This window comes from Vulpes vulpes, chromosome 4 (assembly GCF_048418805.1).
Source record: "Vulpes vulpes isolate BD-2025 chromosome 4, VulVul3, whole genome shotgun sequence".
Taxonomy (NCBI): Eukaryota; Metazoa; Chordata; class Mammalia; order Carnivora; family Canidae; genus Vulpes; species Vulpes vulpes.
The window spans coordinates 31,158,642-31,186,586 of record NC_132783.1 but is presented as its reverse complement, the minus strand read 5'-3'; the positions used below and the strand labels follow the sequence as shown (position 1 = coordinate 31,186,586).

At 34.6% G+C, this 27,945-nt stretch overlaps 1 protein-coding gene across 1 annotated transcript in view; it reads right to left on the bottom strand.

The window, feature by feature from the left end:
• LOC112931013 (bifunctional heparan sulfate N-deacetylase/N-sulfotransferase 4) overlaps window positions 1-27,945 on the bottom strand; it is a 286,514-nt gene that overhangs the window by 93,055 nt on the left and 165,514 nt on the right. The window contains exons 5-6 of the mRNA XM_072755360.1: window positions 8,407-8,592; window positions 6,453-6,581 (exon numbers count right to left, since the gene is read on the bottom strand). Coding sequence (XP_072611461.1) covers window positions 6,453-6,581; window positions 8,407-8,592 — 315 coding nt within the window. The remainder of the gene's footprint in view (window positions 1-6,452; window positions 6,582-8,406; window positions 8,593-27,945) is intronic.

Genomic DNA, 27,945 nt, shown 5'->3' with positions numbered 1-27,945 from the left:
ATGTTTCTTGGATTTTATATTGTGCTGCACATAACATATGTTTCTGTGAATTTATCTGACATACCTGATTCTGTATTATTTCAGCACTAAAAGAACTTAAAGTTTGGTTCAGGCTATTCATGTTGTTTTCCTATACCTTACAGCTGTCTTTTCTTTACTTTATCTTAAGAGCCAGCACTAATCCAAAATGTACTGCACCTGCTATTAGATACCACAAACTTGGAGATTGATATACACGAAGAAGGGAAGCTCATTAAGCAGCCTCGGTGTATGAGAGTTCAGCAGACAGCACATGGCGAGGTATATCATTGCAGTTCCATTATACTCTACTGTCAATTTCAAGTACACCACTCTTTCAGGCACATATTTTTTCTTCATCTGAATTTGCAACTGGCCAAAATACAGGCAAAGGTTAGTAAGTCTAGACACTGCTTCAAACTTTTGGAAAACATAGATTTCCTGGCTTCAGTACTCTCATTTTAAAACATTCTAGAATCAGAACATCTTTTTAAGCATATCTGTTAAGAAACTTAGAAAATTTCTATTTTCATATTGTTCTTCGTGTAGCACAGAATTAAAATGAGTTAAAAAAAATAAATCCGGTAGAACATACTCATTTCAAGCTTTTATAGTTACTGGTGACACCATCTGATAAGACTCCAGACTTCCTTTATTATTGTCAGTTGCTGCATATTTTATAGGGTAGTGTCTTGACTTGAATGATGGTGGGTTACCTGGTATAAGCTGTTTCACCTCATACATGATTAAATTATATTTCTTCCTGTCTGAACAAAGATTATATTGAAATACAGGAAGGATTCGGCACCAGGGAAATACATGTTAGTATTTGACAAGTGTGGAGCAGTGCAGGAAAATATCAATATGTGATGAGGTCATGATAGAATCTAAGAAAGATAGGAGGAAGTTATCCGAATGTTAAGTGGATAGATGCCTGGCTATCCTTTTGAAATGCCGTTCAAATGGCCCTCATATCATTTAATTTTCAATTGTTAGATTCATTTGGGCAAAACAAGTTGGTATTCAAGAAAATCAAGAAACATTATTCTTTGTAGTTTGCTGAATCAAAAGATCTAATACCTCAGTAATAGGAGGTCATATGCAAGTCAAGATGTGAAAATATATTCTAATTTATATTTTCTGTTTTATGGTTGATGAGAAAATAATGACTTATTTAATTTAATTTTTTAATAGTTTACTTTAGTAATCTCTACACACAACATGGGGCTCAAACCCATGACCTCAAGACCACGAGCTGCATGCTTCCTTGGACTGAGTTATCCAGGCACCCCAGAAAACAGTGACAAATTTTAAAATGTGCATAGAAGCAGGGTGTCAGCTAGAGTCACAATAAAAAAAATGTTGAAAACACATAAAGAAAAACTCAGAGACACCTGAGTACAGAAATGATACAGGTCTTTTCTAGAGGGGACAATACAAAATAATGTGAATCCCTAAGTTGGAAGCTAGACAACAAAATTTCCCTGATCTTGGTATGATTCATGTTCCCTACCTCCCCCTTTTGTGATATGATATCAATTATTAAAAACTTAATGTGTAGTTAACACACGATGTTACATTAATTTCAAATAGACACATAGTGATTAGACAAGCCTATATTTTATGCTATACTCACCACAAGTAGAGCTACCACCTGTCACCATACAATGCTATTATAACACCATTGACTATATTCCCTATGCTGTGCCTTCCCACCCCATTATTATTTCCATAACTGGAAGCCTATGCCTTCCATTCCTCTTCACCCACTTTATCCATCACCTTCCTTCCCTACCTATTGGCAACACCAGTTTGTACTGCGTATTTATGGATCTGTTTCTGAAGAAAGGTTTGTGCCTTTTTGACTGCAGAGCAGAGTTTTGGAAACCAGAAAAAAAAAATACGTGGAACTTTTTAAGGTTATTTAATCCAGTCGCCTTCCTTTAGGCCGATGAACTCCCAAGGTAATAAGAAAGAACTCTATAGTTGTTGATTCTATTTTAAAGTACTCTAGAGAGGAAGATTACAGGACATTCCCTCATATACTTTTTCCAGCTGTTATTAGCTTCATAGGATGTTTACATGAATCCTATGAAGGATCCGGACACTACCCACCTATTCAAAACAGTTCTGCTAAATCTGGCAGTAATATTTCTTTCAGTATACTAATGATAAGAATTTTTTTTTCTTCTCAATACATTTCCCTTAATACATCCACCACTGAATTACTTCCCATTTTTGTCTCATTCTTGCATTTGTATACATGTTGATAAGTTACTCTTTCTTCTTTTCCTCTGACTTTATGATCACAGAGTATAACCACATTTATAATGCTGGTTGGTAATATTTAAAATTAAACTTACTGTATATTTTTAATGTTTTACAGTGAAAGAGATACACCCATGTCTGGTTGGGTAAGAATAGAATCACAGATTATTAAAATCAAAAGAGATATTAAAGTAATAGATTCCATATTCCTACATTTCTGTTTGGGTAACTTCAATGACAAGGAACTTAATATGTCATGATGCATCCCATACAATTTGCTGGGAGATTTAATCTGCTGTTATATAATATTTATTCTTATATGATGCTGGAATTATATGACTATTTTCTTTGAAAATAATTTTGGGGGTTTTCATTATTTCCTGTTAATTTCATCTTGCTAGAGTTGATCTATCATTCCAATGTGATAAGAAAGACTAGACATTAATATTATCTGGAGTATTTAGTACCACTGCTAGCTTTCTGTCATGTTATCTATATCCTTATTCATCCATCCATCAACATACAAAAACCCCAGTGCTATGAACAGAAATCTATACACTATTTAACAAATCCTTGGAGAAAATTAACATAAAATAAAGATGTCATAATATACGATAATTATAGTATTTCTGTGGTGTGAAAGTATAGATCATCAATGAAAAAACAAATTAAAGCTAGATTGGCCTTTAATCTTTAGTTGATGCTAACCCTAATGATTGTTTATCCTACTTCTAAGTCCTCATGAAAATCACTTTTTCACATTGTAATGTTCAGTTGGAACAGTAAATAGAAGAAGTAGTCATCTCCAAGTGATTTCATGGATGTTGAATGCTTCCTACTAAATACTTATTGTCACAAGGGACTTTGATATCTAAAATAATGCAATCCTAGACCTCTCCTTTGGGAACTGACTCTGTTAGAATATAAGTATTCTTAGAGTTAGCATGTTAATTAGCTCATATCAATAGCATACCTTCATATCAAAAAACTTTCAGAGGTTGTCTTGAGTATCATTTTGGTGAAAGAGTAGTAGAGATATTTTTTACTCTGATAAATAATTAAGTGATGGCTAGAGAAAAAGAATAGACCAAAGGGGAGGGCTGGGTGTCAGTATGATATTTCCTCTTTGTTTTCTTCTTTCCTCACTCCATTCCTATAACTTCACTCCTTGATAGACTCACTGGAACCATCTAATCTGAAACTGTAATTAAGCATCCTGACTATTTCTTTTCTCCGGATGAGTGTATTGATGATAGCTCATCACCTAAGGTGATTCTATTCATAATAGGACACATGCACAAAAGAATCCTAAGCTTACATTCCAAGATTCTTTATTCATCACTTCCTCCCCTCTCTCAGTGTGGCCCATTTTATTTCATTCACATTAAGTATCTCATTTGGGTGTGGTAGTTAATGTGTCAGCTTGACTGGGCTTCAGAGTGACCAGATATTTGCTCAAATATTATTTTGGGTGTGTCTGTGAGGGTGTTTTGGATGAGATTAACAATTGAATATGTCGACTGAGTAAAGCAGATTGCTCTCCCTAATGTGCATGGACCTCATCCAATAGGTTGAAGGCCTGAAAAGAACAAAAAGGCTCATCATCCTGTGAGTAACAGGGAACTCCTGATTGATAGTCTTTGAGCTAGAACATTGTTTGTTTGTTTTCTTGTCTTCAGATTTGGTTTGAAACATTGGCTGGATCTTGATATTGCCAGCCTTTGGACTGGAACTACACCATCAGCTCTCCTGATTCTCAGGCCTAAGGTAAACCATTAGGACTTGTACTGGAACTAGACAATTGGTTCTTTTGGGTCGGCAGCTTGTTGACTGCAGATCCTGAGGCTCATCAACCTACATAATCACATAAGTGAATTCTTTATAATAAGTCTATCTCCCTTCCATCCCATACTGGTTCTGTTTCTCCAGACAACCCTGACTAATACATCTTGTAGCTTCTGCCTACACAGGTCAGGAATCAAACCCCATTTTGATGGATACTACCATATGCTGCCTGCCACCTGTCTCCCTAGAGAGCCAGGGAGAAATATCTCCTTAGCTGCTTATGGGTGTACACTGTCCATGTTTTAACCAACATTGTTCCTTAATTTCACATCTTGTGGACCATTCTTTGCCAGATGCAGGCTTCATATTACCATATTTTACAATGTCCTATATCATCCACACCATTGACCATCTCTAGCATTGCTCTTTCTGCTGTCTATCCAGGTTACTCTCCTTTACTCATGTATCGTATTTTGAGTTCACCATCAATTCACAATGATAAAGCAAGCACAGTTGTGAATGGACACAAGAAGCCTCCTGAAACTTCCCTTTCCCACTGTTAACATTCCACTCATAATTAAAACTGATCTGTGTGACACTGTTAATGTTTTTAAACAAGATTTACACTAGTGTTGTTTTGTGAATTCACAAATGCTAAAGGTAGAAATATTAGATGCCCACTAGTCTTTTATTTAAAGAACCAACTATACATCTTCAAATGATGCTTTATGAGAAGAATGGTACTGAATTCAAAATTTAAAAACAAGTTTTAGATCCATCTCTTTAATGACAATGAGACAGGCAGTCAGATCATTTACAGAAATAGCAATCAGGCCTAAGATCACCTTTTTAGGGGAGGCAATCATCAGTGCTCTCATGCTTACCCACTTCCCCTTAGGAAATGGTTGGTGCAGGTTGGGGACAAGAGTTTAGCCCTAAAATGAAAAAGGTATGAAGAAATGACCCTTGCATTTGTGGAGATCAAGTTTTCAATTAGTGAGGAAAGGGGTAAACAGAAAGGTTTTCCACATTTTCATTCATTAACATTCACATGCACACCTCAATTTCCAAAATAATACTTGTTAGAAAATCCTGATATCTTTTAAATGTCAATGAGTTTGAATTATACACAAAACATTGGAATGACTCAGATTTATGTCCATAAAAAATATCTTTGAGTCCCATTGAAGACTGTCTAGTTAACTAATTTGTTTACAGAAGTGCAAGCAAGCTCTGAGAAATGGTTTCCTGCAAAAGATCATAGAGCATCCAAGCTGTTTGCCAGTATAGTGCCACCGCAGCACAACAGACCTTTTTAAAATTTTGTTTTGTTTTCAATAACTATGCCATTTGAGTGAAAGGTTTTTTGATTATTCATATTTATTCATACAAAGCATTTAAACCCCCACTTCCCTACTCCTTCAATCCAATTTGCAAGTTTTCATTTTTGCACGGAGTAAGTTTTTATTTAATTTCTTCAGGAATTTAAAATACTATAGAAAAATTATCTAAATAATTCATTTTAAACGTACCTTCACCATACACAACTGAGCTGTTGTTTCTTTTTTTTTTTAATGCATGAATCTTTTTCTCTGAGTATGAAAGTTTGTTACATTAAATAAGGTGGGGACAGCATATTACCCACTACTTCATATTTTTTGTATGTACTAAGATGTAAAGAGGGGTTGTTTTTGTCTGACCTTAGAAATGGAACATTAATGGGAGAAAAAAATCAGAAAGCTGAAATAATTTCAACAGTATCTAATTATTATATATCCCCACCTTGATATACTTTTATACACAGAAAAGGAAATGCAATTGCAAAAATTTGAAAGATAAAAGGACACAATTAAAGAAAAAGGGGCCAAATTCTCTATTTTGATTCCAAATAGAATTAGTGGAGATTTTTAAAATAGACCTCAGATGACCCTTTAAACAAAGATAATACCTAGTTACATATTTTCAATGCAATTTTACATTGTAATCATTTTTAGAGACTGAATTGTATGCCTACTCATATGTTGAGCCAGAAGCAAACTCAACTTAGGGACAAAATATGCATTCACTGATAACATTGTGAATATTAATTTGGGGCTAGAGAGCTGCATATTATGTCTTTACTACAATTCAAGAATAGAAGTCAGCACTGAGATATTATATTACATTTAGTTAAATTCAAAAGATGCTTTTTAACAAATCTTTCTTAACTGAAGATCATAAAAATTGAAAATCAAATGTGAGTAACTTGGAGATGTAGTCTAATTTCTTTCCAGTAGGACTAGTATTTACCAACTATTCTTGTGAAGGTTTGGCAATAGAAACAAAAATAAACACGTATTTGAAAATTCTCATGTTATAAAAAGCATGAATAGAATACATACTGGGTTTAGAAGGATTGTAAGGAAAAGTTCACCTCCTCTGATACTTTTATCCAATTCTTGAGGTCCTCCTGGATATTCTTTGTAGAAAATAGTGTGGGTGAATAACCCGCAGGTCTGTCGAGGGAGGACCTGAGGAAAAGGGGGAAAAGGACCACACTGTATTACTTAATTAAGAGGTCTCCTGCTGTCTCATGACTTTGGAGTCTGCGAATTTTCAATTCGTATTGGAGTTTCCTTGGTTGCTAAAGCCCAAATCTTACTGTAATCATGACTTGCTGTTGATGTAATTATGTAAATATTAAGGGAGTTGCCAAATCAATGCTATAGGACATATAGGCTAAGCATTATCACAAAATGGTATAAATCTTACCCATCAACTGGGTTACATTAAAGGACTGGCAAAAAATAAAAGCCTTCTTCAGATTAATTTAATTCAAATATAGAGATTTCCCAAAGTTACATATTTCATGGTATTAGAATATTATTCTCCTTGCTTCTGAAGTCAATCTTACATGGTACTTAGGTTCTAAGATACAAAACAATCCACTTTCATCTTTTCTAAATTTTATTTTTACTACACTCTGATTTTAAATTTTAATCACAGTAGTAGTCAAGCCATATAATGACTGCCTCTGGCATATTCTGTGGTTAATTCTATTATAAATTTGAAGTCTCAACAGAGAAAGTAAATAAGTAATTTTATTCCAAAAGTTGACTTTGAATAATAAACTGCTTATCATCTAATGGAGAAATGCACCCCATTGAACAGAGTAACTATAATTTTATCTATTCTTTGCTTAATTTCTGTAATAGTTTATATTAAATTCAAAGTAAATGAATCCATGTAATATTGGTTAAAATGAATGTTTTTATTTTATAATAGTCAAATATTCATGTAACTCAGTAAAGGGAAAAATGGTATTTTCACTCTGATTCAAATTATATAAGAGCAATTCTTTCTATACCTCCTGGATTTTTATGAATGTCAATACCACTATTTGCATAATTAATAGCTCTATTTAAATCTGAGGCTTTTTAAGGTCTTCTGGTACTGGTTGTGGCATGTGTATCAGTATGTTTTGTTTGGTTTTAGCTAGTGACTAGATAGAGAGATTGCTCTAACTGCAATCTGAACAATGGATTAGGAAGATGTAAATATATAAAGTAGGGAGAACAGTTTAAAAACCCTTACTATGACCTAGGCAATGAGAAAATAAGCCACTGGAAGTAGGGATGGACATTTTACAACAGGCTATTTTATTTCGAAGTGAAGATTACCATACATTTTCATTCCAATGAATACTAAAAAATCCCAATGTAAAATTCATTTGATTCTATTCTCATTTATGGCAACCGATACTCCATTCTTGTATCAGATTATTATTTTTTTTCAATCAGTATATCTGAAAAAATATATATATATCCACCTCCATTGTTAGAAAATGCAAGGAAAAGAAAGAATAATAAGAAAACAACGTCCTAGGATGCTCATAAGTGTCTGAAAGACAAAATAAACTGAGTAGGTAAGTTTAGTTTTCATATGCTATTTGTTTGATCCTGTCTGTTGATTGTATAGTGATTTGGGAGATATTTTCTTGATCTATGGACCAACACTTTGCCTGGAAAACTCTCAATATGACCACCCAAACAAATAGACAAGGAGAAACTCCCAGAAATTAAGGTTCTCCAGAAAAACTTCAGTTAAGAAAGTGCATGGATGGTTTATTCGAAATTCATTTTCATCATTTTGAGCTTGTCTTGGATTTGGCGCAACCAAACTTATGCTTGTGAATCAAGCCACTAGCCGAACAACACGTTAATGTGTGACCAGTCACCACCATGGTATGCTAGGAACTTACGATATTCATGTCAGAGAGGTCAGAAGTTATATCTTGTATTTATTCCACATAATAGATATTAAGAGCCTTTAATACATGAAGCAACATATGCTCACCATGATGTTATTGTGAATGAAGCCCTTTCGGTAACGTGCAGGTTTCAAATGTGGATATTCTTCAGTGCTGGTGACCTGAATACCCCAGACCTTCTTCCAAGCTTCGTACAACTGAATATGAACTGGGTAGACCCCTGAGTGATGTGGTGCCACTGCATAGCCCATGTTGGTAGGTATTCCATGTTCCTAAAAGAAAGAGAGAATATCACATGGAGTGTGGCCAAGTGAATTCAATTAAAATTATTTTCATAAACATTATTTAGCATACATTGAATTCTATGTGAAGTACAAGAAATATAAAAACTAACATAGAGTTCTTTCAGCAGCTCATAATCTTACAGAATCCTGATGGTATCAGAGACATAGTAAATACTTTGGCATGTGGTATGTGGGTGAGATTAATTCTGGATTTTGAATACAGAAAGTTTTGGAGGAAGATAGGAAGAGAACATGGTCTTTCCTCAGATAGAAAAGCAGTGTCACTTGAGCAAGTGCCCAAATATGAGAGATGGAGAGCAACTTCTGTGCGTGTGCATGTGTGTGTATGTGTGGTTTTTTTGTGTGTATGTGTATATGTGTGTGTCATGTTGAAGACAACCAGACAGGTAAATAAAAACTATAAAGTAATGAGCTTTTACTGTTAACTAAGGAATTTGGAATAAATTCCACTTAAATAGTGTAGATAAGGAAGCTATCTGATCATGGAGGGACATGATCTGCTCTATGTTTTTGGAAGAAAAAGCCAGTGTCAATATGTTAAGATGAACTAAAAGGGGGAGGAAATGAATTAAAGTTGTGCATTAGGAAGTTACTGCAATGATGCAGATTAGAGGGAACACAGGTACTCAGACTAGATTGATTATTGGTGGTCCATTTAAAAGCCAGGGGACAAATATTATAGGAGACTTAGTAATGTTTTGGATATAATAGACAAAGGAAAAGCAAAATTAAGGTTCTCCCTTGGTTTTGGTTCATAGCAGCTCACTATACTTATTATGAAACATACACTTTACTATGAGATGCTTGCCTTGGGTAAACAGTCAAATCTAAAAGAAAACAAATACAAATTTAAAACAAGAAAATGGAAAAAAATGTTTGCTAATGATATTATATTGCAAGGTACAGGATATAGACTGGCAGTTTTCTTTTTTCTTTTCTTTTTTTATATTTTATTTATTTATTCATGAAAGACACACAGAGAGAGGCAGAGACACAGGCAGAGGGAGAGCCAGGCTTTCTGCATGGAGTCCAATGCAGGACTTGATCACGGGACTCTGGGATCATGTTCTGAGCCGAAGGCAGACATTCAACCACTGAGTCACACAGGTGCCCCTAGATTGGCAATTTTTTAATTTTCCTTTTTTACATTTCTCCCTTAAAATGCTTATATGTTTCATAAGACCCCTTCTAGGATTGAATCTCATCAATGAGGTTATAATGATGTGTACAGTATTATATGAAAGTAGATTGAATTAATAAACAAAACACAAAACTGTTGACAATTGCCATTAATATTTTCCATTATATGGCATACAGGGTAGAAAAGAATTCAGTCTGGTATAATAAGCTAATGGTGAATGGATCAAATATCTGCAGTGCCTAAGTCACATGCCACACTCAGCTCAGAAGATAGGCCCTAATTACCTTGCAAGGCTCCATCATTTTTCCTTTCATGGAATAACTCTCATTGTATAGCCAAATTTACCTCTTTTTCACCATGACTTTGTGTTTTCTAACATCTATTACAATAAATGACTCTGTGGAAAGACTGAATTATGAAATCAATGCTATAAAATGAGCTGGAGTCTTTTGCTAGGCACTGGGGAAAATTCATTCCTTGGTGTGTGCAGAAGAAAAAGCACAGAAAGCTTTTTTTCCCAGGAGCTTATATTTTCAATACAAGGCAAGGTTGGAAACGTACAGTAACAAAACTACTTGGAAGTTGTCAGAGGGGAAGGCAGCTACTGCTATTTTGACACATCACGGGGAGACATGTACTGGGAAAAGCCTTAGTTCTTTTGGCTTAGTTCCATGTTCCCAGTGAATCATCAAAGCATTTTGAGGATCAGTATCATCAGGTAGTCAAGTGTGGATTCACTGGATATGAGATACAGATTAATTTATTTATGAAAGAAAAATAGGGTTGAGGGTGTTGAAACCCTTCTATGTGGTAAATAGAACTCATGTGACTGATGTTTACAGAAGTACTCCTGATTTGCAAGAAAGGAGAAATAATTTGTTATATTCTCATTACTCTTTCATGATTCCTATGAAGGTTTTTGTATAGTTTTGTCCCATGATTTGCAAAATAACAGTGTAAGAATCCTAATAATCTGTACTAATCACTCTTCTAGTCCTCATTTTCTATCCCTGTATAATATTTTATTCCAAATTTGGGGCCTAGAACATTAGATAAGTATGTAAATGTCCTGGAAACAAAAGGATGAAAAATAAAATCATGGAAGAATTGAAATATCAAACAACGGTATTTTCTCAGGAAAAAAAAGATTTCAATTTTGACAGGTAGTAAAATGAATTGTAGACTTTTATGAAAAACCAGAAGGTAAAAAGCAATTGATTTAGTGAGTAGGAAGGAAGGGGCGGTAAAAGAATTTTATTATATTTATTGATTTCTGGGGGCTCAATGTTATACTGCTCATAAGGTCATCTTATCACACTGACAACCAGAGCTCAATCAAAATAGTAAATCACACTAGATAATTATGAGTTTATACTTTTTCAATCTAAATGATAACACAAAATGAAAAGTAATTCCCTAGAAACTCTTTTTCTGTTATCAGAGTCTTGCTGGACTAGAAACCTTCATTCTTTACTGTCCAGAGCTTGAAACACCCTTCTCAGAGATTTGCTCAACTAAAAAGTGAACTAAACATTATATCTGTACAGGATCACAAAAATTACAAAATTCAAAAGACTTGCTAGTGTGAATAAAGGAAGCATTTGAAACTATAAGAATAGAGTGACAGAATTAATTCAAATATGGCATTTATTATTTATTAAAACAATGTCTTTTATAGTATCTAAGATTTCTATGATATTATGGTAAGACACCATAAATATTTACAGTTTAACTTAATTACGTTTTCTCAGGTACATTAAGTTCCCAGTTGATTAGGAAATGAGATAATGTGTTAATCTACAGGCTATATAAAAAATAGAGCTGCCATTTTTCAAAACTTAGAATAAAATAAAATGCATTTAACATTAAACATCTAATAGTAACTGAAATAGTCTCATTTAATTTTTCTTTGATCATTCCTATTGATCATGTCTGCTTGTAGTTGTTAAGTATTTATGAAGCGTTTTCACATTTATGTCTAATGAGATAATGAGATCCTCATACTTACCATGTGAGGTGGCCCGGATGTTATTATCAAATGTGGAAACTGAGGCCCAGGAAAGGCAAATGACTTGTTCATGTTCCTAAATGTCAGAGCCAAAATTATAACCCAGTCTTCTAAATTCATAGATTTTTCGTTTGCTCTTCTACAAAGTTATTACTACTGTAACTCCTGCCCAAGCAGTTAATGATTGGAAGCACTTTACAGACAAAGAGAAATGGCTTTAATATATACTTCTGAACTGGAACTCCTATCCACTTGGAGTGATCTTCACTTGGAGAGGTTATAAAGCAAAATTCTCTATTTCCCAAACTTCTCTGCAGCTATCATTTTTTATGCAAACACCATTCAGCCAATTTAAGTACTCAGGACATATTTCAGAAAGCAGTGGGTGGGCAAAAGCTAAAGTGTGGCAGCTCCTGGCCCCTGATGCTGACACTTAAGATCTTAAAAACAGGACGCTCTCCTGAAAGAGTATTTGGGTGCCCATTTGCAGGGTGACTGCGAAAGCGTATTGCTGCTACCAGAGCTCCAGTGGCATCTTTGTATGTGGTCGTTCCCCTAGGGAATCAGTTCTGCCTGGTTTTGTGAGTCCCTGGAGAAATATTGCCTAGAATCTGCTCCATCAGCCCTTCGAAAGTTTTCAGAAGTACTTAAATAGCTGAATAAAAACTCCCCTTGCTTAAAATAACTCTCGGTGGCTTCTGCTTTTAGCATGGAAACCTGACTGATACAGGTAGTTTTTGCACCTTTGTAATAAGCACAAAAGGTTTAAAGGGTTGAGATGAGATGTCAGTGGTTTGAATTCTAGGAAAACAGGGAGAATCTGCTAATGCACTGCTCAATATTTCTTCAAGGAAACTCACTGATTGGTTGTGGCAAACGCCTATTTGTCTAATTGGATACTATCAGGTAATAATGTAATATGTAAGACTGTTTAATTTTATGTACTAGTCAACCAGTGGTAATGTACAGAGAAAATAAATATGAGACTAGTTTACTTAAATAACAAATACCACAGATATTTAATACAGACCAACATGTGATTAAACCATATAATGTAGGTAATATAAAGAAGGGAGATAAATTCTATTGAAAGAATATTTCTCCAATGGATTAATCTGGATGATCACAAATGGTTCTGTGCCAACATGCATTGCAATATTCCTTAATAATGATAACCACATACTAATAAGTGGGCAAAGAGATCTGTAGACATCACATGCAAAGGCAGAAAGGCCCATACGTTGAGCATGAACAGCACCCTGGTTTTGGGTTTTGTGGCCAGTCACTATAGATACTTTTTAGAGGACCTGATACATCATAGAAAGCCAGAGATATAAAGGAGAAAAATGGGCTCATGGACATACAGGCGATCCCCGGATCTCCCACAAATAGTTGGACAGAAACATGAAGAGTGGGTGGAGGTCTTGATACAGGGATGATGAAGAGCCAGACAAATTGTATTTTTCCCCTCATTATGTCCTTCTGTTTGTGTTTCAGGAGATAATGCTTGTGAAACCAGCCCACAATACATTTAGGATAGTTTTATATCCCTAGCACTTAGCAACATGCCTGGTGCATTATTGGTATTTAATAAATATTTTTTGAAGGAAATGACAAATTTGTAAAATGTTATTAAATAAGTTAATCATAAATATTTAATAAATGAATATAAAATGAAAATAAATAATATAATGACTGCATAAATTAATATACTTCATTTGCTTCAGTTACAATATAATGCATTAAACAATATCTTGTTGAACTTAAAGTATTGATTTGTACTCCTATATATACAACTCCTAGGGAGCTACACAGGTGCTAAAGAAAATAGATCTCATTATCTAGTTTTCCTTTTAATAAGGACTTGGAATCATATTGTCAACTTTGAGAATGACCCCTGGATTATTGATTTTCTGCCGTGTTTTGGGAACTGAAATTGTCTTCTGTTTTCATAAGTGATAAAAGCAATGACTGTGTGACCCTGGAAATTGGCTTGGTCAATCCTGACACTTTTTGGACTGAAGCCTAGTAAATGGTGACAAATCTCTGGAGAGGTCTGTGTTACAAATGGATTTTTCTTTTGAAAAAGAAGTAGCATAGCAATGGTGTTACTTCTTTAGTGTGAACTTTCCGGTCTTAAGTAGAGCTATTTTGGGCAATTGAGACTCATCCCTTTAATATTCTTGATTCTGCTGAAGGTCTATTTTGTTGCCTAAAGGGAACCATCAGAAAAACCAGTCTTCATTCACATTGTATGAAATGTACTTGATTAGGCATTTGCATTGTTAATTTTTGTGGTTAGAATTCTCACTTTATTGAAAATCAAAATGTTCAATACATTTTGGTTCATCAATTATCTTTTTTCAATGCATATTTATTACATACATAATGTATTAGAAACCATTCTAGGTGCTGAAAATGAATCAACCAACAAAACAGACAAATCCTTGCCACCATGAAGTGTATATATTGTAATGAGATGAGACCAAGATTACACAAATTAAGTGGGTAAGTTGTACAATATAATGAAGATGCTAAGAGCTATGGAGAGAAATAAAGCAGAGAAAAAGGTAGGTTTGAAGGGGTATGGGTTGCAATATTAAATAGATTATTCAGGAGGGCGTCCTAGAGCAAGTAATATTTTGAATCGAGGTCTGAAGTGGTGAGAAATTAAGCCATACAGATAACTGGGGGAAGAAGTGACAGTACATACATTGCTCTGAGTTAAAATCTCCTCAGGTATTTTTTAGGAAGAATAAGAATTCAGTTGTTTTGTAGTGGAATTAGCAAAGGAGGAGAATCACAAGAGGTGATGTCAAGAGGCAGGGCTGCTGCAAATAGCCTTACAAGTTATTTACTGAACAATTCCAAGCTATATAATGCAGGATCACTGCACAGAAGGAATAGGTGTGGCTCATCTAAGCCCTTCTATGCTACTATAAGGATGTTGGTATTTACCCTGAGTGAGATAAGGAGCTACTAGTAAGTTTCACATTAGATAGATAATAAAATCTAGCCTACCAGAATTACAAAAGTTCTGAATGCTGAGAGCTGACTGATAGGGAGTAAGGTAGAAACTAGTAACTAGTTCATTGAAACAATTTACATGAGATATAATAATAACTTGGATCAGGGTGGGGACAATGTAGCTGGTGAGAAGTGATTTTGTCCTGAATTTTTGTGGAGCCCCAGGACTGGAATATTGATTGAATAGAGAACATGAGAGAAATGTTCAACTAGAAAGGTAGAGTTTCCATTAAGTGAGACTGGAAAGTTAAAAATTAAACAGATTTTGAGAAGAAAGATAAGACATATGTTTGATATTGGACAGCCAACTGGGTATACCAGGTAGAAATTCAAGTAAACAAGTTTAGGATTCAGAGGAGAGAGTTCAGCTGGAGATCTAAATTTGGTGAGTTATCAATACATAAATTTTATTTAGAGTCATTAGACTCATTAAGATCATCAACAGAATGAATGCATAAATAGAGAAGTCTAGGGATAGATCTTTGGGGGTATCTAACATGACAAAGTCAGGGAGAAGAGAAAAAATCCAGGAAATACATGGAAAAAGAGTATTTCAAGTGAGATGGGAGGAATACCAGGAATCCACAACAAAATGAGGGCCAGCTGGAGAAAGTGTTTGATAAAAGAGTCTAAATGTCAAATGCTGCTAATAAATGGGAACCCTAAGACTTGCCCATTGGTGAACTGGACAAGAGTTCTGATGGATAGGGGAAGAGAAGGGACATCAGAATGGATTTAAGAGAGAATGGGAGGAACTACAATGGGGACAGTGAGTATTAACAACTATTTCAAGAAGTTTTGCTAAAATGGAGAGTCTAGAAATGATGGTGTAGCTGGAGGGAGCAGCAAACCTAAGCACAGGATTATCTAAAGATGGGAGAAATAGCAGTATGTTTGTACAGAGAGGGAAATGATTTAGGAGAGAGGGGAGAATTGCTGGAACAATAATACTTTTGAACAGTTGGAATGGAGTAGGATTGAGTCAAAAAGTAGAGAATCTGGCCTTCATATTTCTAGTTCTTTTATTCATTGTTTCAAGGCAGAAGCCAAAATTGTGTACTTCCTTCACAGGATGCCAGCCCATAGTTTTTTTTTTTCAGTCCACAATTTATACTTAAGTCATTATTAACACAGTTTATATTAATAAGTGGTACCAATATATTCCACAAGCTTTTACTAAATAATATGGCTACTTGAGTAACTGTCTGTAAAGATTATTATAATTGCATTTTTTTTCTGTGAATATGTTAAAATCAAACCTATATTTTCATTTTGTTATCATCACGTTGAAGTGGTAGTTGTAGTAATGGGAGCATGTGGAATTTTTTTTTTAATTTTATTTATTGGGATGCCTGGGTGGCTCAGTGGTTGAGCATCTGCTTTCAGCTGAGGTCGTGATCCTGGAGTCCTGAGATCAAGTTCCACATTGGGCTCCTTGCATAGAGCCTGCTCTCCCTCTGCCTATCTCTGCCTCTCTATGTGTCTCTCATGAATACATAAATAGTCTTTAAAAAGATTTTATTTATTTATTTTGAGACAGAGAGAAACGTAGCACAAGTGAGAGGGAGAAAGAGCATGAGCGGTGGGGGGGGGGGCAGGAAGCAGAGGGAGAAGGAGAACCAGACTCCCACTGAACGGGGAGCCTGATGCAGGACTAAATCCCAGGAACCTAAGATCACGACCGGAGTCGAAGGCAGTTGCTAAATTGAAGGCGCCCCTGGAAGTTCCCTTCTAATTTATTATTTTGTTTTGTTTTTAGTGAAATAAGATCATCATCTCAGAATGAGGATGGGGGAAGATGTGGGGCAGTTTGTAGAGAGGATGCAACAGTGGTCTAGGAGAGTAAGATGATGAACAAAGTAAAAACTTTCAGTGTACTTCTGGGAAGTTTTGAGGGTCTTCTTGAGGTCTGTAGTCATGGCTTTAAAGTGAGAACAGTTAAATGTTGGCCCCAGCAATTCAGTTTCAGGGGTACAGGCATAGACTAGGTAGAGATTTGGATCCAAACAAAATTGAGGCTTTGCAGTATGATGAACCAAGAATGCAAAGGAGTTCAGGGTGTATATCCAAGGGAATGCTTATGATGATTGGCTCTTGAAATAAGCAGAGTAAGGAGGAAAGCAAAAACATGAGAAGGGTGGCAGAGATGTAGTTTGAGGATATCTCATGAAATGCCAGACTGCATTTCAGTAGCTTTCCCTTCATTGTTGCCTCTGCTACATGGAAAAGTTTTTTTTTTATAAATTTTTATTTATTTATGATAGTCACACACAGAGAGAGAGAGAGAGAGAGAGAGGCAGAGACACAGGCAGAGGGAGAGGGAGAAGCAGGCTCCATGCACCAGGAGCCTGATGTGGGATTCGATCCCGGGTCTCCAGGATCGCGCCCTGGGCCAAAGGCAGGCGCCAAACCACTGCACCACCCAGGGATCCCCTACATGGAAAAGTTTTAATTCTAGATTTAATTTAGTAACAAGAGAAACAGAACCATATATTAAGTATATAGAGCTTCTGACAATACCCTGATATAATAATATAAATATATAACCTAAAAGAAATGATAACATTAAAGATTCTTAGATGTGTTACAAATCAGATGAAAATAGGAATAGAATTATTTATACTATTATGACACCATTTCTAAGTTACTATAAGCAGACACATGCAAAAAGAAGGTACTCAAAATAAACTTGATTAATACAAAATAAAGCACCTTCACAATATGTTTCATTTGTAATTTTATTTCAGGTAAATAATATACCTAATTTATCTTGCCATATCTTATCTCCATTCTTAGTACGTCAAGAATTTATACACACTATCCATTAGCTATTTTAAAAAAATTATCATTATTATTATTACTATTATTATCATTATTATTTAATCCTCCAATTGCCTATGTTCATGGAATAAAGCACTGCTTTAGGTGAGATGGCTAGGGTGTGTGTGTGTGTGTGTGTGTGTGTGTGTGTGTGTGTGAAGTAGACATGTTGAAGATGGCAACTTGCCCTTTTTAAGGCTGGCTAGAATGCCCTTGATTTTCTGATTTTGAACACATTTCCAAACCTTTTGGGTCCTTCCACAGTTATATAGCTGATGAGTTGGAATCAGTAATTTAAACACATTGCTTTGCAGATATAGATTTGCATAAACTATTACTTTCTCTGAGCAATGGAATATATTTCTAATATTATTTTTGAGTACAGCTGAGATTTCTCTCAGGAGTCATTTTTTCCCCTTAATGTCAACCTAATGCATTTATGGAAAGATGCTTTAAAAATTTGGTATGGGCATGTGCCATCCCTCAGGTTGTTAATTCCCTCTCCTACCCCCAAAATACAGGATCTTATTACATTTTAAAATCCCCCCTGTAACATCCTGTGCCTTCTCTAGGAGTTAAAATATTCATATCTTTGATTGTTTCCAATATTGGGGAATCTTTACTACCATGTAAAATATGTTAAATTTCATAGCCCAAAAGTAAGTTTATGTTAATATATGTTACCTACATATTAAAAAAACCCTTAAATTATGATATCTCAAGTAACTGCCTATAAAGATTATTACATTATTATATTTTTCCATAGATATGTTGACACGTTTCAAATTAAAGTCATACCAATATATTATATTTCCATTTTGTTATCATTATGTTAAAGTGATTTCATATTTGGAAATCAAAGCATTGATACAGTTCTCCTCTTTAAACAACCCAACTTCAAGCACTTTAATTCTCCTATATTATCAATCAGTTTTACCTCTCTCCTCTGTCAACATGCTTGGAAACAATTTCTCATATTCTCATATTGCTCAAGTTACTGCAGATATGACTGCAGGGAACTGAAGTGTCAACTATAAAGAGGTAATCATGGAATGATGAAAATGTTCAGACACTATAGATAAAGTATGAAAGAAACTATCAAGCTGAAAGAATTTTTCAAATTGAAACAAGCAAAAGAGAAAAAAAGAAAAGAAAAATATGTGGTAACAAGCACCTTTGATGGATTATCCAATTAGAATGGAGTTTATTCAGTACAGCAGGAGTTAAGTTAAAAAAAAAATTCTTAAAAATCTTGGCTCTTGATTATTTCACAGTAATTCAATAATTAAAAACAAGTTTGGTCATTGAAGCAGTTAAATTAAAAATCTGTCAGTGAAAGTTAATTATGCTATTATTGACCATTCTAAGAATCCACTTGCAAAACTGCTATCTTGATTGATAAATAGGCATAAAATCTACTACCAACACTTCTTAAAAAAGTTTTGAGCTGTGGTGCCTGGGTGGCTCAAGTGGTCGAGCATCTGCCTTGGCTCAGGTTCTGCCTTTGGTTCAGGTCATGGTCCTGGGATCCTGGAATCGAGTCCTGCATCAGGCTCCCCCCAGAGAGTCTGCTTCTCCCTCTGCCTATATCTCTATCTCTCTCTGTGTGTCTCTTATGAATAAATAAGTAAAATCTTAAAAAAAGTTTTGGGCTATTATTTTCTACATAAATATTCCTTTGGAGGGTCTACAAATCTTAAACAATGGGGCAATTTCAATGTAGGGGAATGTCAACACAGCTGAAGAGGAAAAATGCAATAGAAAAGCATAATATAGGGAATGGGTTCAAACTTTGTATTAGAAAGATAAAAATTAAAACAAAAAACAGTGGCTTAAAAAACAGAGGAGCTTACTTTTCGGAAATAATGGGAAATTGGGAGATAAGCTATTGGTTCAAAGGTTCAAGAATGCCAGAAGTGAGATTTCTTATTCTCTTGGCCTTGCTTTCATAGTTTTAAGATGATGCCTTAGTTCCAGCCAATAGGACCAAATACAAGGCAAAACAAAGGAGCAAAGGCAAAGGGTGGAAGGACAAGCATCAGCTTCATCTAACCTTGTTTTCTCTAGCCTCATAACTCAACTTCTGTTTAGATACAAATGGCCAGAAATATGTTAATAGTCTCCTACCTGAAATAAAAGGTGAAAAAATCAGTCCTTTAGCCAGACACTTGGATCCACAAGCAAAATTTAGTTTCATTCAGTAATGAAGAATGTTAAAAATGGGTACTAAGTATGCATTTGGATGTGACAACCAAGGACTAAAGACATCTGTCCCCTGAAATGAGAATGCAGAAATGAGAATTCCCATTTTCTATTGTTAAGCAGTTCACTTCCTAATCTTTCGTACAAAAGACACACAAGAATAATAATCTAGAAGGCTATAGAAAAGCAATGAATTAGAATACATTTGTTAAGAACATTGGGAGATGATAGAAGAATCTGGAGAATTAGTATTTCAAATGGTAGACAGAGTTCTATGCAAAGGTGATCAGGAGAGTTGCATTTAGGTCCCTGAGGCCCTGAGGCCTAGAGTATAAATTTCTTGCCTATTCTGACCGCACATGAGCTACTCAGGCTCATCTTCTCCTAATTCCCAACTCAAAGCTTTCTCTGACACCAAATCAATGTTTTCTGCCTTTCCTCAACATTTTATGCTCCTTTTGGAGATTCATAAAGGTAAGAATTATCAGGAATATATTTCTAAGGACACAGGAGGTTACCAATAATCACTGATGGACAGATGTATGTTAATTTCAGATTCATGGAATACTGTTCATCATTATGATTGCAATTTGATGTACTTTCCTCTGGATCATTACTTGTGTGGGTCACAGTCTGACAAACTTTTACTCCAAGGAGCTATGTAGTTAATATTTTAGACCTTGCCAGCAAATAATGCCTCTGTCGTACATTTTTCTTAGTTAGTTCATTTTTTATAATCCTCTCAAAATATAAAACCAGTCCTTAGTACACCAACCATACAATAACAGACTGCAGGCCAAATCTCACAGGCAGTAGTTTCCAGGCCCAATGATAAGTGGTTGCTGAAGCAGTATATATTTTACTAGAAGAGTGGAACATGTTATTTGGGTATTATCTCATGTTCTTTCATACATTTCTCTCTCTGCCTAGGTGCTCCTCTCCTATCTTCTGCCTCAACCACACTTACTTCACAAGTGTTATTCCAATAGTCTGTCTTGTTTTTTTAAAAATTTTACTTCCCCTTATAACTAATGAGTGTCTCCTTTGTGGCTATACTATGCTCTGTACATTTCTCTCAAAAACCCAAAACACTGTCTTATTACACTTAAGTAAAATCCTTGAGAATAAGAAGCATCCCATTCATTTCTGCATTCCTGATATCAAGTAAATGCTTAGCAGATAATACATACTCATTAATTGTCTGTTGAGGAAAAGGAAGAAGGAAGGAAAAGAGGAAGAAAGAGAGGAAGGAAAAATTAATATTTTGTGCTCTTTGCAAAGAAGAAGGAAGAAAGGAAGGAACAAATGCATGAAAGAAAGGAGAGAGTTACTTTTTCACACTGGAAGAAGTATCTGAAAATTTTTGGACATAATTGGGGAACAATGATTTCAGAGTCAAGAGTTCACATGTACATGAATCAACCCTTTCTAATTTTTTCACTTATTTCTTTATAATTTTTTTAAATTTTTATTTATTTATGATAGTCACACAGAGAGAGAGAGAGAGAGAGAGGCAGAGACACAAGCAGAGGGAGAAGCAGGCTCCATGCACCCGGAGCCCGACGTGGGATTCGATCTCAGGTCTCCAGGATCGCGCTCTGGGCCAAAGGCACGCACTAAACCGCTGCGCCACCCAGGGATCCCTACTTATTTCTTTAAAAATACAACTCCTGACATCCATATTCTTTTATTTTTTGGAATGTTTGTTAAGATTCTAGTCTCTTTTAATTATTAAAAATTAGTGATTATATTCAGTATTGAATTATGGATAGATGGAGAACTGCAAGGTAAATGAGAATATCTTGTATCTGTCCCCAACTTGCATATTACATAGCCTTGAAAAAATCATTCCATGGTATTGTCATCACCAATTTCTTATTTCAAAAGGAACAATCATATGTTTTTTTTTTTTTTCATATGTTTTTTTTTAAGAAATATGGTGAAAATGATGGTAGGCAGGATGATGATGATGATGATGACAACAAATACTTTTTGAAACACTTATGTGTCAAACAATTCATTAAGCATTATAGATATACAAACATGCACATGCATCATTTAAGCCTCATAAAAACCTGTGAGGCACAAACTTCTATCATCCCTATCTTACATATTTGAAAATAAACAGCACAAGAATTTTAGTTTGTTTGTGAAGGTCACCCATTTAGTAATTGGCAAAGATGGAATTTGAATTAAGATAGGTTTGAAGCCCAATGCATGGGCTTAACTAATACATTGAACAACTGGGCAATAGCTAACCTGTGTCACAAAAGATTTTTATATGTACAAACAGCCAGGGTTTTGTTTTCTTCACAGCAACATAACTTTGTCTTTTGTTTTTGTGCATAGTTTACTGTTCCATATAATATAAACAAAACAATATTTAGAGGAAATACTTATTTCTTTTAAAGCAAGTAAATTAAATATTAGCAACTCCTTTAAGCAGTTATCAGCTTATCTCCTAGGGGGAAATCCTCTGCTTCAATTGTTTCATGTATCAGCACTTGAAAAGCATTAGACCTCCTCTAGTTAATCTTAAAAGATTATTTAAATGCATAAAAATCAGAAAGCAGAAAGAATGAGTTTCGAGGCTTTACATTTACCAAAAATAATGATGACAAGGTATTCAGAAGAGATAGATACAAGCCTTGATAGATTTACATTTAAAATATCTTGAATGATACAAATAGTTCATTACCTTCGATTATTGCTGCCCAATATTAAAATTAATTTTGTTGGTGGCATTTATTCCTATGAGGTTAAACATGTTCAGAAATAAAATAGCTCCTTGACCAAAAAAAGATGCTGCAACTAAAATAGGAATTTGGGGGATGGGTGGGTCTATTGTGTCCTCTGCTAGGAAAATCAAATAGATAAATATGTATTGTAGAGATTTTCTGTCTAAGGGAAATACTCTCATCCACCTGCCAATACCAGACAAGCAAGTCAAAGATTTAGCAAGATACAACACATGACAACAAAAGTCATCCCCCCAACCCCACTAAATCCATTGTTAAGCAGTATGAATATTAATAGCTAATGAAATACCAATTCTAATTTTCAGACAAAAAGTTCATGCTATCCTTCGTGTTGTAGGTTTGGTAAAAATAGGAATTGATGAAAACCTTAGAGACTCTTGAAAAAGTTAGCTAAGAACTTAATTAACATCATTCTACTTGTAAAAAGGGTTAAAAAAATCTTCTGGCAATGGGTAGCTGCAAGAAAACTAAAATTATTTTCACTTCTGATGCAACACTGATCATTATACTATCTGTGTGCTTCAATTTTCCATATTAACCTTTAAGTTTTTATTCAATAGCATATATTTCTCTCAATACAGAAAGAAAGGTCTTATATTCTTCAACAGTTTTTCAAATTTGTAGAAGTCATTTATTACCTTAATTATCTGGGCTATGGTTTAAAAAAAGGACACTAGAAAATAGGGCACACAAGTTGGTTTATTTTACCTCAGGTGACACCGTCTGGTTCTCCCAGAGATCCAGAGGTGCAATTGCTTGAGGTGGTATATGGTGCAATTGACAGAACACTGGATTAGGCATCACAGGCAGAGTATGGGTTCTGTGTGACCTTTTACATATTAGCTCAGTTTTCTCATTTGAGAAACGGAATGCTTTAACTGTCACTTTAGAAACAACCTTAAGAAGCTTGTTGTATCTGATTTCCAAGCTCAGAGCAACTCAGATTTATAGAATTTTAGAGCTATCACAAACCTTAATGGTTTTCTAGTTTAACCACTTCATCTTAATAAAATGGGAATCTAGCTCCTATATTCAGATAATATAATAATGGCTAGAAGAGAAAGTTATTAATCTTACAAACCATAAATTAGAAAACTTGAAAAAGTAGATGTAAAAATTCTAAGAACACAGGTTAGGAGCAAATAGTCAACATATTTTTAGCAGACTCTGGGAGCACAGTAAAATCATTTGTATCAACAGTGAAAACTTTTAGGACTTGTGAAAAATGAGACATGATGCTTAGTATGCATTTGTTCATTTAAAATAGGTAAGTATCATATTTTAGAAAGTCCTGTCTGAAATGGTTAAGACAATAAAATCATCCAGATGCTAAATCTCTTCAGTGAAAAATGGATAGCTCATACATTGTAATACAAATATTCCATCTGATGTAGCATATATTAAAGGTTGAATCTATAGGTGTATAATTTTGAGAATCCCAGATAAAATACAATACAAATATTAATAAGAGGATATAAAAGGATAAGAGGATAAAGATAAGAGGATAAATAAATTGTGTCTATAAATGATATTTTTGAATAATATATGAGAAATGCATGTATATTTAACATAAAGAGAAAAAATAATATTTATAATGATGAGATATCTCTACTGGTCACATGGTATATATACAGAAATCACTTTTACACTGTTATAAAATGCCATCTATAAATAAATGTTCTGTATTCAGTAACAAAATAATTTAAGTGCTCATATAAGTGTGCTTCAAATTTTCTGGCTGCTATTCTATAATCTTCCCACTGTGATTTTATTATTTTCTTTCTTCCTAAGACCATTTTACTCATCATAGGTTTCCTATAAGTATTATTAAATATATTCAAGATCATATAAATATTCCATTTACTAAACAGTTAGCAAATTTTCACTGCTCTGTCTTCCAAGGAAATGCCATTAATATTTGATTTCATTATTTAACGCTTTTTCAAACTTAAATTTTTTTTTGCCTACCCCATTTTAGGATTTAAAGTACTGATACAAAAAAATAGACACAGATTTAAGAAACAAATTATTTCAAAATCACAGTGGGTTTTAATTTGAAAACCCTTTCTAGAAATTCTAACATATCAGGGGAAATTACTGGGGACTTTCAAGTATCAGCCATTAAAATATCAGATGGGAACATGGGGCATATGAAACAAGAGTTCAGAGGCAAAGGCCATAAGGGCTGTTTTAAGGTAGTTTGGAAGGCTTTGAGGCAAAACGTGACAGGATCTGAGTTAGGAGTTAACACAGTCATTATAGCTGCTTTGAGGGGAACAGACTCAAAAGGGCCCAGAGTGGAGCTGGACACCAGTGGGGCACTATTGCTATAAATTAGCAATGAGGAGTTCTGTGGACTATCTTCCAACAAAACAACCCAAACTCATAGAAATTATTTTGAAAACAATTTAGGGGCACCTGGTGGCTCAGTCAGTTAAGCATCTACCTTCAGCTTAGGTCATGATCTCGGGTTGGGTCCTGGGATGGAGCCCTGCACCTGGCTCCCTGCTGAGTGGGGAGTCTGCTTCTTCCTCTGACCCTTCCCTCCACTTGTACTCTCTCTCCTGTTTCATAAATAAATAAATAAATAAATAAATTCCTAAAACAACAACAACAACAAAAAAAAAAAACCCCACAAAAAAACAAAAGAAACTAAACCACTTAAAATCTCTGGAAAATGAACTGAAGGATGTACAGAAAATGAAGAAACATTATTCAAGAAAATCTACCAAGACTGGTAAGAACAATGAAAGTAAATGCCATATGAGCCATAACCCACACCCTTCCCCACTTGTCTCAGTTTGGAATGACAAAATTCCCACCCCAGAAAGGTGCAGCCAGGAATACAAGGGTTTCTGTTTCCTTGGATTCCAGTCTAAAGCTGTGATTCTCCCTGGGAGTGGCAGGCCATGAGAATTTCTCCTGCCCCTAGCTCTGTGCATAGAAGTTCTATTCTAGGCAAGAACTGCTAAGAGATCTGGAGCACTCTTCCACATTTTTACCTCAGATGCCAGAGACTAATAATACTGAAATCATGATTCGTTCTTGCTCCAGCTCAATTGTAGGGTGGTGGTTTTAAACCAGGAGAGCCAAACTGAGAAGATCAGAGATTACCATCCCAACCCAGTACCCTGCTCATAAATCTGGGTGTCACTCTGAGAGGAGGTCATTGTACCCAATTCAGTTCCAGAGCAGTGGATGCAAAGATTTTTCCCAGCTGAAGATGCAGGTCAAAGAAAGAGAGATCTCCTAAATTCTCTCCAGGAGAAGGGACTTTATTTGGGATATAGTAGGGAAAAGTTCAAGCTTAAGGTCACCCTTGAAAACAATGGAGATTTTGATGGTAAGCAATTTAGAGAACACTGTTATTTTAATTAAGATTCACAACAAGCTAATAATAGACCAAATAAGAAGTTTATCTGAGAGAACCAAGGAAAAGGACAGCTAAGAACACTCCTCTGGTTGAAAAGAGTCTCATAGACCTAATTCAGATACTACTTTCTGCAACACGGAATGAACTTTATTGATTTCAGACTATGGTAAAGTCTGTACCTTAAGGCATTATTGAAAAACCATAGCACATGCTGCTGGTGATTAGTGGAGTTTCAAATTGGTAAAATCAGAGACAACAGTAACAAAAACACTACTAACCTTGTAAAAATTAAAAGAGCCATAAACAATATTATGAATACTCTATGCCAAAAAATTAGCTAACTTAGGTGAAATGGATAAATCCATAGAAATACATGAAGTACTAAAACTGATTCAAGTGGCAATAGAAAATACAAATAGACTTATAACTAGTAGATATTGATTTAATAATTTAAAAGCTTTCTACACAGAAAAGCCAGGCCAGGCAGTTTCACTGGTGAGTCCTACTAAACATGTGAAGAATTAATACCAATCATGGACTTATTCTTTCAAAATACAGAGAGGAGAGAGCATTTGTCAAATAATTCTATTAGGCTAATATTAGCCTACAACCAAAACCAGACAAAGATATAATAAAAGAGAACCATAAACCATATGTCTATGAATGTTCATGAAAAATCTTCAGAAAAGTACTAGCAATTAAATTCAGCAATTAAAAAGCATTACACTCCAGCACTAACTGAGATTTATCACAGGAATGTAAGGTTAGTTTAATGTCTAAAAACCAAATGGTGTAATATAATATATCAATAAAACAAAGGGGATAACATAATAAACTGAATAGACCTCCCTCAAAATGTATGAAAATGCCAATATTCTTTAATAATAAAAATACTCCACTGAGTAGAAATGGACCTAGGAACTCCAACTTGGTAATGGGTATCTATGAAAAGCCTATAACTAACATCATGTTTAATTGTAAAAGACTGGAAGCTTCCCTCATAAGATCAGGGATAAGACAAGCATTTTTGTGCTTGCCATTTCTATTCAACATTATAGAGGAGGTTTTCCCCAGGGAAATTGGACAAGAAAATGACATATAATGGAAAAAGAAGCGAAAATATCTCTATTTACACATGGTAAGATCTTATATAAAACTATACTTAAGAATCCACTAAGATAACTCGAGAACTAGTAAATGAATTCAGCAAATTTGAAGGTTACACGTTCTATATACAAAAATTAATTGTATAAATTGATATATATATATATATATCTGTACAAAATAAACAATGAAAGTTAAAGTAAATAATTATTCCATTTACAATAGCATCAAAAAGCCTTAGGAATGTATTTAACAAAAGCGTGGAACACAGACTCTGAAAATTAGAAAATATTGTTGAAAAAAACTAAGCAAGACCTAAATAAATGGAAAAACAGCCCATGTACATAGACTTTATTTTGAAGACTTAATATTGTTAAGATGGGAGCATTTCTCAAATTGATTTATGGATTCAATGGTATCCTGTCAAAATCCCAGCCAGCCATTGTGCAGAAACTGATAAGTTGATTCTAAAATTCATATGAAAATGCAAAGGACCCAGGTTAGACATAACAATTTTGAAAGAGAACAAAGTTGGAGGACTCACAATTCCCAACATCAAACCTTATTGTGAATATATAGTAATCAAAATAATAAGATTTAGCATGAGGGCAGTGATAAGAGATAAATATAATAGGATTGAGAGTCTAAAAGTATTTCTTTAGATTTAAATCCAATTTATATTTAACAGAAGTACCAAGACAGTTTGGTGGGGGAAAGAACAATCTTTTCAAAAAATAATGCAGGTACAACCGAGTATCCACATATGAAAGAATGAAGTTGTACTTCATAAAGAATTAACTCTAAACGTATCACAGAACTACACATAAGAGTTCATACTAAATAACTAATAGAAGCAAATATAAGAGTATACTTTTATGACCTTGGG